The 12,459-nt window shown below is 43.8% G+C and overlaps 1 protein-coding gene across 1 annotated transcript in view; it reads right to left on the bottom strand.

Annotated features, from left to right (window-relative positions):
* The window catches only part of LOC109914244 (deubiquitinase DESI2), a 185,921-nt gene that overhangs the window by 18,221 nt on the left and 155,241 nt on the right, over nucleotides 1-12,459 (bottom strand). Inside the window, exon 3 of the mRNA XM_048600451.1 lies at nucleotides 4,783-4,922. Coding sequence (XP_048456408.1) covers nucleotides 4,783-4,922 — 140 coding nt within the window. The remainder of the gene's footprint in view (nucleotides 1-4,782; nucleotides 4,923-12,459) is intronic.

The raw sequence follows: 12,459 nt of genomic DNA on the forward strand, positions 1-12,459 counted from the left end.
TCCTGGTGTGCTAGTGTCCTGGTGTGCTAGTGTCCTGGTGTGCTGGCGTCCTGGTGTGCTAGTTCCCTGGTGTGCTAGTATCCTGGTGCGCTAGCGTCCTGGTGTGCTAGTGTCCTGGTGTGCTATTGTCCTGGTGTGCTGGCGTCCTGGTGTGCTAGTATCTTGGTGTGCTAGTATCCTGGTGTGCTGTTCCCTGGTGTGCTAGTATCCTGGTGTGCTAGTGTCCTGGTGTGCTGGCGTTCTGGTGTGCTGGCGTCCTGGTGTGCTAGCGTCCTGGTGTGCTAGCATCTTGGTGTGCTAGTATCCTGGTGTGCTCGTGTGCTGGTGTGCTAGTGTCCTGGTGTGCTAGTGTCCTGGTGTGCTAGCGTCCTGGTGTGTTAGCGTCCTGGTGTGCTAGTATCCTGGTGTGCTAGTATCCTGGTGTGCTGGTGGGCTAGTGTCCTGGCGTGCTAGTGTCCTGGTGTCCTAGCGTCCTGGTGTGCGAGTGTCCTGGTGTGCTAGCGTCCTGGTGTGCTAGCATCCTGGTGTGCTAGTGTCCTGGTGTGCTAGTGTCCTGGTGTCCTAGCGTCTTGGTGTGCTAGTATCCTGGTGTGCTGGTGGGCTAGAATCCTGGTGTGCTGGCGTCCTGGTGTCCTAGCGTCTTGGTGTGCTAGCGTCCTGGTATGCTAGTGTCCTGGTGTGCTAGTGTCCTAGTGTCCGAGCGTCTTGGTGTGCTAGTGTCTTGGTGTGCTAGTATCCTGGTGTGTTAGTGTCCTGGTGTGCTAGTGTCCTGGTGTTTTAGTATCCTGGTGTGCTAGTGTCCTGGTGTGCTAGTATCCTGGTGTTTTAGTATCCTGGTGTGCTAGTGTACTGGTGTCCAGATGTCTTGGTGTGCTAGTGTGCTTGTGTCATGGTGTGCTGGTGCTCTGGTATGCTAGCGTACTGGTGTGCTAGCGTACTGGTGTGCTAGTGTGTTGGTATCCACAAGTGCTGGTGTCCTGGTGCTCTGGTGTGTTAGTGTGCTTATGTCATGGTGTGTTGGTGTCCTGGTGTACTATTGTCCTGGTGTGCTATTGACCTGGTGTGTTAGTGTCCTGGTGTACTATTGTCCTGGTGTGCTATTGTTCTGGAGTGTTAGTGTCCTGGTGTACTGGTGTCATGGTGTACTATTGTCCTGGTGTGTTATTGTCCTGGTGTACTGGTGTCCTGGTGTACTATTGTCCTGGTGTGCTATTGTCCTGGTGTGTTTTTAGTGTCCTGTTGTACTGGTGGCTGGTGCCCTGGATTCTGCTTTGTTGGTGTCTTGATGCTGTGGTTATTGGTGTAGTGGTGCGTTGTTTTACTGCTGTGATGGTTTGCTGGGGTGCGGGTATAAATCCCATTGTGCCAAATTTCATTATGAGCTGACAATTTCCACACCCTTACATGTGCAGGTTAAAAGAAATAAAGTTTCTCTGAGTGCTGATAATAAGTCAGCGAAGCCACTGTTGAAGGTAACTCAACAGATTCCTTTCAGCTTACTGCAAAAGCAAGAATCTCCAAACAACTACACAACCCTCAAGATCAGTGCTACCCACCTCAGCAGCCATAATGTTTCACAACCTATCCATGATGGACAAGCCAAAAACTGGGTCAAATGTTCCTCCTGTTTTGATTTTTACTTTGTGGAATCACTGCTTTTAAAAAATTTCAGGGTGGCACACAGTGGCTCAGTGGTCAGCACTGCTGCCTCACAGCACTAGGGACCTGGGTTCAACTCCAGCCTCAGGTAACCGTCTGTGTGGAGTTTGCACATTCTCCCTGTGTCTGTGTGGGTTTCTGCTGGGTGCTCTGGTTTCCTCCCACAGTCCAAAGACTTGAATGTTAGGTGGATTGGCCATGCTCAATTGCCCATAGTGTCCAGGGATGTGCAGGCTAGGTGGATTACACATGGGAATCGCAGGGATAGGGTACAGGGGGTTGTTTGGACACTCTTTTGAGGGTTGGTATGGACTTGATGGGCTGAAAGGCCTATTTCCATGCTGTAGGGATCATATGATGACTTTTATTTCTAATCTATGTGTACGAATGTCATATTTTATTGCCTTTTCTCATCTTTTAGTCAAACTCAATCTTTCTTTGAAAGAAGAAAGCATGGTTATATAACCTCCTTTAAAACATAAATACTTGGGGCTTGTGCAAAGGTGACTGTGAAGGAAGGGATTCTTTTTTAAAATTGATCTTGTGACCAACTACGCGGGGGAGTTGAATAAGGAAGGGGAGTCAATTCATCCTTCCTCACCCAGAAGCATCGCCATTTGGGGATATCCCACCTGAAATCTTAACACATTGGGGGACACTGTCATGGGGACCAGCACTAAAAACTTACAGAAAACTTACAAAAAGACATCAGCCTTCTGAAATGGCCACCTCTCACATCTGTATTGTACTGAAGTATAAATCTGCAGCATAAAACTAGTATCCCTAGTGGTGACCAAGAAAATATCATCAGTTGTTGAAAGGGATCTACTATCTTTACCTGGTCTGGCCTACATGTGACTCCAGACCCATAGCAATGTAGTCAACACTTAACTGCACACCCATGTGGCCAATTAAGCCACTCAGTTTAAGGGCAATTAAGGCTGGGCAATAAATGACATTAACAAACACATCACATCAAAGAATAAAAAAAACTCAATTGCAGTTTTTTTTTCTTTATTTGAACTGTATATTTTACTCTGATTTCTCTCCACCTGGGCTCTCAAATGAAGAATGACCATCCAAAGCTGGAAACTGAGGACACATTCCTGTGGTTTCCCGAGACGTGCAGCAAATGGAGAAAACCATCCTTCAACAGTGCAAACTCAGAAAATTACCTCAATTTTTTTAATCAAAATGAGCTCAGTCCAGGCACTAATCAAAGCAAAACGTTGCTGATGCTGCAAATCTGAAATACAAACACAAAATGCTGGAGAAACTCAGCAGCTCTGGCATCATCTGTGGAGCAAGAAATAAATCAGGTTAATCTGTAAGTATGGATCTGTTATAAAGTGTTTGGCACTTCTTTCTAATGTTAAGTAAGCATACACCATGATTTGGAGTTATTTATTTAGTCTAGAAATCTTATTCCTGTACACAATTGAGAAAAAATCGATGCTGCCTTCAATCCCTAAGAGATTCCTTATGGAAATAACAATGTAGATAACATGTGATACAGCAAGACCTTAATTGAGGCAAAACTTCATGTCTACAATTCTGTCAATTGCTATTCTATGTGAACACTTCACAAATAGCACAATCAAATCCAGTTCATAAATATTTTGCACTCATTGAATATTTGTTAAATCCACTGTTAATATTGCATAGCTGGGAATAAATATATACCAGGAAGTTACATTTTTTTTAAAGCTGAGACTAACTCTTTCAAATCTAGGTTTTGAACAGTTTCTTTGTATCATATTGAATTGGTGAAGTATCTTTGTATCTGCGAGTTATTTAAACATAAATAAATGTGATTAACAGTTCATCCTGTGAAAATCTGATTTAATTGCTGACACTTTTTGTCATTTGAGAGAATGGGGACTTTACACAGCTTTCAGTGAACAACTGGCCCGGTTATAACAAGTTACTTGACTTGAGCTCCCTTGATTCCACAAAGTACAATTGATAGATTATTATTTAAGATTATAAAGTACACCATTTATTCAGTTAAAATATTGCCAAATCGTTTGAACAAATAATGAAGCCCTTCTAGAACAGAGGTGAAGAGATTTGTGAACAATCCGAACCCTCCACCAGCACTAATCTCTTGTAGTCAAATGGAATATAACAATGAAGATAATGTAAGTAATTATGTTATTCTAAAAGCAGAAGAGATAACAGCAGAGAGAGAAGAAAAAAGAGATCAAGAATTAGACACCGCAACAGAGGGCTGCATTCAGTAGTCTGTAATGTATAGATGTAAATAAGAAGTGTTGTAGTGCTGAAGAGGGGAAGACAGGATAAGACCAAACTAGGAATTCTAGAGACCAAGAGGATTGGTCACTTAGTAAAACCAGCAACCTCTAAGAGTGCATGTGTAAACAACCACAAACAGAGATATTAGGGTAAAGTATATATTAATCCCAGCTATCCGGCAGGGTTCGCTTAAAACCTCCAACTTCATCATTTTGCTACAATTTTACATGTATTATAGTTTCTTTATAAAACACACTGGGCCAAAACTTCCAGTGTCTGGATCATCGGAGTCCAGATGTGAAGGACCCCCGTGGAAGTCCTGACTTGTGGACTCGTGTGCGATTTGCCCAGGTGGTTTAAACATCCTTCAACTTGTCAAGACCATTTAGGATCACGTCTACTTTAGTCAAGTCATCCCTTTATCTTCCTGCATTGGGAACAAGCCTATCCTCCCCAAACTTTCCTCATCAGACAACCCACTCAATCCATCCATGACATCTCTGGTTTTAAGCCTTACTAAGGAGGTGGGTGCAAGGGAGGGTTGGTACTCAGAGAAATCATCAGCTAAGGTTGAAACTTAATTTCATTCCCTTTCCACAATGTGTAATTCTAACTATATTTAGATTAATAGCTCTGACCTGGTGGAATTCTACAACACAAATTGAATTATTATGCAAAACAGATAACAATGTATTAATTTTGGTGTCGTGCAACATAAATTAAACCTGTTCCACAAACATACAAAGGTATTTCGGCATTAGCCTTGTTTTATAATTAATAAATTAATATTCACTGCTTTGTGCGTTGGTTCATATTTTCTCACACTACCGTACTGGAGTGTATTCACCAAGCCCCAGGTTATCATACCTCTGCCAGGCCTGCTGAGAAGTGGTTACAGTTCTTGTGCATGAGATGGTAGGCATTGCCCTTGAACTCCTTTCCAAGCTCTTCAATAATCTTGTCGACATCCTCCTCTGCAAAGTCTGTGGTGCCAAGAGCGATGGCCTCTCTGAATAAAAGCAACAATTTTGGTATCAGGAATGTGCAGATCTCCCATGGCATTGCTCACTGTGAGGCAGGGAATAGGGTCTACATGTCCATAAGAATGTCCTACCACATATTAGCAAGGGTCACTGAATAGCTAACTGAATAAGTCATTTTCCATATTTACTGCAGGGCATTCTGTGTTACAGAGGTGGACTATCATGATTCGGCAGGTTTCAGTGATAACTCTGAATCAGCAGCCTTGATTTTTACTGCATGTTCTTTTACCAATACATCCAAGTTTCATCTCTGATATAAAGCCACAGATGCACAGTATGGTAGTAAACAGAATATTCTAGTTTTGAGAGAGATGTTTGGGCCACAAAACCATTGCACCAGCTACTATTCTTGTCCCAGCCTCTTCTGCTTCTTCCTCCCCCCGACAACCCAGTTTCCTCCTCCTGACCCCTTCCCAGGCCCTTAAGAACTATTTTTAAATCTAAAATTGGCACAATCAAACATCATACGAACCATGCATCTCGCTCCCATTCTCCTGACTCAAGCTTCTTCACTGGTCTGCCTACTTTTTCCTGTCTGATCCCTAGTTAAACACATAAGGGAAAAGAGCAGGAATGGGTCATTACATGCCTTGACACAAGATAATCATCTTCTACCTGTTCAGGGATCTCGAAACAAGACGGTTCAGCCTCATGCAATCCTGACTAAAGCCTCTCACACATGATCCATCCTGATATTGGATAGTCTTCAATTATAGCTATCTTGTTTGAGATTACAATCTCTGGGTGAAGGGTGCTGAGAATTCATCTACTGCCTTATCACTTGGAGTAAAATTAAACAAACCAGCATACAGTCAGAGTTAATTCCAAAACCATCTTCTCTGCACTGCTCACTTGAATTCGTGCATTTGATAACTGGGTCATTAGGGACTCACAACTGAATTTTCCGCAAAGCATTTATTGAGATAATCCAGGAAGCTTCTTTCAAAGAAGTGTCCAGTAGCAGACAAAAAGGTGAGGCATTTCTGAATGCAGCACCTCTTAGCTCACAGATTAAGGCCTATTTCACTGTCAGGCTGTTAGAATATTGATGATAAGGCCTGGATACCTTTAGTACAGTGCTTCCATTAATTCTTTTTCCTATACTAGCCGACAGGGCTTTCTAGTAGTTGGTGCTGAAGGATTAAACATGAACAAGTCTCAGCAGAAGAGGCACTTACCTTAGATAACAGCAGATTTATTACTTCTAAGTAACTCCAATTTTCTACTGGCCAGATAGACCTTACTCCATAGTGCACATAGAGTAGGTAGGACCTTGTGGAATCTCCACTGTAGGACTCCCTAAAGGAAACTGTAATTTCTTTTATGCCTACATCTAAATTGTAGACATCGGAGAGTTCCTATGAAATTAAGTGAAATAGTAGCTCAGGAGAAGTTACACAATTAAATATGTAATCTCCTGAGTTACTATTAAAGTGACCCCACACCTACCTCATGCACCCCAACTACACTTCCCCCACACCACTTACACTCTCAAGACTGTGGACCTTACTAGGAGACCTAAAACCAACCAACACCACCACTCCCCGTAACTCCAGGTCTGACCCACCATCCTGACAACCTGCCCCCAACTCCCTGCCACACTGATCCCATTTTCCTCTCTTCTGGTCCAATTCAAACCTCTATGTGGCCTCCCAGACTAAATTTCTCTCATCCACCTAAACCTACCTTAAACACTGCCACACTCACCTTGCCACCTACCCTCCTACTCACCTGATGTCCTGCTTACATGGCACCCTAAACATCTGGCATCCTGCACCTGACACCCTAGCTTGCATCCTACTTATCTGGGACCCAGCATGGCACTGCCTACTGCCTCCACAGCTGGCACCCTTCCCAGTCTGCATCATACTTACCTGGCACCTTGGTGCTGCACCCACCTAGCACTTGACTTACCTGGCATTCTATCCCTCCTACCCTCTCAGCACACTCTCACACTTACCTTATGCATTTATGGTTTGACAGCATCTGTCAAATGACTATCAGCACCTTTATATTTCTGATTACATCACCTAACTGCTGTGAGAAGAGGCTGTGGCGTGACTTTCCTTGACAGTTCTGTGCCATGTGAGAACCAGAAACAGGTTTCAGACACTAACGTAAGTGATTTCTGCAGGTTCAGTGCTCTTTTTTTAAGATTCAGCCATTAGCCATCTGGGGAGGCAATGGCCTAGTGGTATTGTCCCCTGGACTGTTAACCTGGGGAGCTGGGCTCAAATCCCACCATGGCAAATGGTGGAATTGCAATTCAATAAAAATTATCTGCAATTAAGGGTCTAATGATGACTGTGAATGGATTGACAATTATCAGGAAAAATCCATCTGGTTCACTAATGATCTTTAGGGAAGGAAGCTACTGCCATTCTTATGGTCTGGCCTACATATGACTCCAGACCCACAGCAATGTGATTGACTCTTAACTGTGAGACGGGCAATAAATGCTGCTTAGCCAGTGATGCCCTCATGCCATGAGTGAAGGAATAAAAAATTAGCCTTACAAGGCCCTTGAAGTCTTCTATTAGTTGTGTTTTCATACATCAGTCGATGGTAGTTTTCTTAAAAAGTGGTTGAACTATATTGCCAAACTGCAAGATTTTGAGGACAAAACACACAACGTAACTCAGGGGTGATTGTTGCTAGTTCTCGATGACATGCAACCTCTTGAATATCCAATGTTGTTTATCTTCTCGTGAGATTTGTAACATTCCTCTTACCTTTACAGTTGTGCCACCTGCACTGCATAACTCCAGCTTTGTAGGCTGTAACTTCATTAGCCAGGTAAATGGTCATTTAAGACAATGAAATTCACCTCATATCAAACTTAACTTCCATAAGATGTCCACTGACATAAATACATTCAGTGATGAGCAATTGGAATGGATCATCTGTTTCTTATAAGAATGTCTTGGAATTTTCTTCAGTGGAGGTCTATCTTCAAACATGGATTTCTTTTCCAATGAGTGTAGCTGATCTATTGTGTAGAGGTCTTTATCTGTATATCTGTTAGCATTTCTGCTATTCTGGGACTGTTTTTCACATAGGCTCGAAGAGTCATAGAGATGTGCAGCACAAAAACAGACCCTTCAGTCCAACCTGTCCATGCTGACCACATATCCTAAATTACTCTAGTCCTATTTGCCAGCATTTGGCTAATATTCCCTTAAACCCTTCTTATTCATACATGCATCCAGATGCCTTTGAAATGTTGTAATTGTATCTGCTTCCACCACCTCCTCTGGCAGCTCATTCCATACACGTACCACCTTCTGTATGAAAATATTTCTCCTTAGGTCCCTTTGTTATCATTCCCCCCTCACCTTAAACCTGCACCCTTTAGCTTTGGACTGCCCTACCTTGGTCAAAAGCCTTGGCTATTCTCCCTATCCTGATTTTATAAACCTCTATAGAGTCACCCTTCATCCTCCGACACTCCGGAGAGAATAGCCCCAGCCTATTCAGCCTCTCTTACATCTCAAATCCTCCAACCTTGGCATTCTGACATTCTTCAGAAGAGACAGATTTTGTTACAGATGTAACACACTTGTGTTATCTCTGGACATTGTATTTGTCTCTAAGACCTCTTTTGGGCCACAACACTGACATGACTCTCACTATAGGTGGTAAATTCTGTTAAGTACTTATTTCATCATCTCTAAAGTATTAACATAATCTTCCTATTTTTAGGAATCAGATAGAAGATTCTCATCTTTTTTGCTATTTCTTGTGACTTTCCTGCTGTTTTGAATATTTGTGCCCTTTTCCCTTCACTTGGGGATGATTCTTGCCATTATTCCCCCAGACAAGAGTGTCTCATGCTCTTTTCATGCTTTAAATATTTTCAGTTTTATAATAAATGAAAAACCTTCCCTCCAAGTTGCTTGTGGTGTTTAAACATTCTTCCTTTGACGTAGTGTTTAAATTTGCTTCTGACATCTCCAGCTTTGAAAATAAATTTTGACATTTCTCTTGCAGCTGTGTCTCCTGGTGCCCACTTGTGACTGCAACAATGTTTAGGTCACCTGTAAGGCCTTTATTACCCTTCATCCAGCTTCTTAACTCAGAGTAGCCCTTTCCCTGAGAGATTTAACTCACAGCTGGAGCTCAATGTCATCCACCTCTCTGTAGAATTGTGACTTGGATCTCATAGAATCATAGAATCTTTGCAGTGTGGAAGGAGGCCATTCGGCCCATTGAGTCCATACCAACCCTCTGAACAGCATCCCATCCTATCCCTGTAACCCTGCATCTCCCATGGCTAATCCACCTAGCCTACACACCCCTGGACACTATGGGCAATTTAGCATGGCCACTCCACCTAAGCTGCACATCTTTGGACTGTGGGAGGAAACCGGAGCACCTGGAGGAAACCCACGCAGACACAGGGAGAATGTGCAAACTCCACACAGACAGTCACCTGAGGGTGGAACTCAACCCAGGTCCCTGGTACTGTGAGGCAGCAGTGCTAAACGTGCTGCCCGCTCCCTTACTGCCCAAGTGTGACTATCTGTAGCCCTCACTGGCTTTTTCTTTTCCCGATTTGCTCACCAGGTAGGCCGCCCTCAGACCTCGGATTACAGCCTCGAGCTGCTTCAGTTTCCATGAGCCTGCGCTGACTGAAGTCTGTTTAAATGCTTTCAGCTTCTGACTGACTCGCTGCCTTTTACTTAAAGTTGTATGCACTTAAAGGAGTAACCCACTACTTTGGCAGAATTTTCCCCATTCCTTTCTCTTCAGATTCTTGTTACTGTTGGTTTCTTTGTGGTGGGGTCAAATTCACACCACTGCTCACCAAGTTACAATAGTGAATGTAAAGCCTTTGTGCATTAGGTAGAATCCTACTGTCAATCAGTCTTCCTATGCTGGTCTCTAATAATTTGTGGTGAAGGATGACCCATAAATAAGTCTCATCACGAAAGGCACTTACCTTAGATAACAAGAGGTTGATTACATTTAAGTAACTAAATATATTATACATGAGGAGTAAAGAGATCTGGATGTCCTAATGCATGGATTACAGATGATTAGTATTCACATATAACAAGTCATCAGGAAAGCTAGCAGATAACTGATGGTTTCAGCCTGTGCTGTGAAACTATCTGATTAATGTAACTGCCCTTTGAAGGACTTCATATTGCTCACAAATAGGGCCTGCATCCTCAGACAGAAAAAAAACTCACTCACTCCAACCACTCTGGGTGTAGTTGCAGCCATTTTCCATTTCCATTGTGGGTACCATTGCCACAAGTATGGAAGGCAAAACAGGTTGCATTTGGCTGACTGAGTAGCACGCTGAGCCTGATAGTCAAAGATACCCTCCCCAATTCTTCCCCAATCCCCCACAAACCTTCATGTTCCTTTCTTCCTTGCACTCCCTGTTGGCACTATCAGTACTGAGCTTCCACATGTTCATGCAAACATCTCATTCATCTCACACATTATCTCTAGACCCCAGGTGTACAGCTTAGTCACGTCAACCATTGTGCTGCATTGTTCAGCCCTCCACCAATTAAGCACATGGTGCATGGGATCAATAACCTCCCTGATGCAGTTACTTACATCCTCTGATGCACTATTATCTCCCCATCTACGACACGGAATTTATCCCCTGCATCCAAGCATGTTGCCTCCAATCCTCATAACTGACTTTCCCAATTTCCCCATCACAGCATTGCCTCCTGATAACTGCCCTTGACTCTTATTGAGTTGACCCACAGGATGATTGTGGTCCAGCTCCCTAACTGATTTGGACAGACAGTCAGTCTGATCTCTGCACAGTTCTGTGACTGACCTACTGCAAAATCCCCGGACTGGTTAAACAGGGCCAACAGCTCTGTCTGCAGCCGACTCCAGGACGGTATGATTTGGAATCCTTAATCATGACTGACCAAGTTAAAGTCCCTGGACTGATATCAGAGACTGCCCTTGACTTACTGCTCTCTACCTCTTGGCTGAAGGCTGCCTCCTTTGACTTAACGAGAGTTATATCGTTTAGACTTTGGGACATGGCCATTTGGCTGAAGCACATGTAATGCGTTTATATGCTGCTGACACATTGAAATAACACAGTGCCATGCAGCAATATGTTCACCTCCTTTGACTGATGATGGCTGACAACTACAACAAGCTGCCTGGCTTTGTGTCTGTGCTAAATGTCAAAGCAAGAGACAAACACTCCTCAGGTTGCGAACAGGTTCCGGACTTCTCTCTGTTCATAAGTCAAATTGTACAATGTGGGACCAATATAAAATAGCCATTTGTAAGAACAGGATATATTCATACGGCGGATCTTTAAAATTACACCCCTGCATGGGATCGCGTTTGTAAAGTTTGAGTGTTTGTAAGGGACCCCTGTAGAGGTACTGACAGCCTTTACATGCTGAATGAGGAAAAAGGCAAAGTGAAGCTGTGAGCATCCAAGCAAGCACAAAGTGAGTGCTAAGAGACGAAGAGCAGGGCCCTGAGCTGTATCTTGATATAATCCATGAGATGGGTGCTTGACCCTGTGCCTAAAATGCCCCGTGGCAGCAGCATTACAGTGAAAAGTATGCTTCAAACTGCAGCATTGAAATGGATGAACTGTATCATAAGTGAGCCAGACATTTGTCAAGAGGATGCAAAGGGACTGGTACATGCCCGATGCCAAACTCTAAGGGTGGGAGGGCACGAGCAGTCACTGACTATGGATTATGCCCTGAGGTTCACAGAATCATAGAATCCCTACAGTAGGGAAACAGGCCCTTCGGCCCAACAAGTCCACACCGACCCTCAGAGTATCCCACCCAGACCCATCCCCAGACACTATGGGCAATTTAGCATGGCTAATCCACCTAGCGTGCGCATCTTTGGACTGTGAGAGGAAACCGGAGCACCCAGAGAAACCCACACAGACACAGGGAGAATGTGCAAACTCCACACAGAGAGTTGCCCAAGGGTGGAATTGAACCCAGGTCCCTGGCTCTGTGAGGCAACAGTGCTAACCACTGACCCCCCGTGCCGCCCCTCCTGTTGGTGACTCCTTGCCAAGATGGAGGTCCAGAGGAGCAAGTGTCAAATTGGAGTCACCAGATTTACCTTCTCTGACCTTCATGTTGGGAACTGTCGCTGTCTAATTTCTATCTATGGGAGAATAGCAAATTGCATATCAATGAGGCAAGTTTAGGAACAGTACTGAAGACATGCCAATGCATGCAAATAGGCCTTTTGCTGCTCAGTAGCAAGATTCTCTTCTTACTGTTCAAAACGTGGTTGCAGAATGGGTCATTTGTTTCTTGACATTGAGAATCTGAACTTGGCTGATCTTACCGTATTTTTCCACCTGACTTGTCATTGCCCTTGTCATTACGTGGCTGAAAATTCCACCCAAAATGTAGTTTGACGAGATAGTAGGCACTGCAAATGCTGGAGAATCTGAGATAACAACGTGTAGAGCTGGATGAACACAGCAGGCCAAGCAGCATCAGAGGAGCAGGAAGGCTGACGTTTC

Source organism: Rhincodon typus, chromosome 8 (genome assembly GCF_021869965.1).
Source record: "Rhincodon typus isolate 14 chromosome 8, sRhiTyp1.1, whole genome shotgun sequence".
NCBI classification, from domain to species: domain Eukaryota; kingdom Metazoa; phylum Chordata; class Chondrichthyes; order Orectolobiformes; family Rhincodontidae; genus Rhincodon; species Rhincodon typus.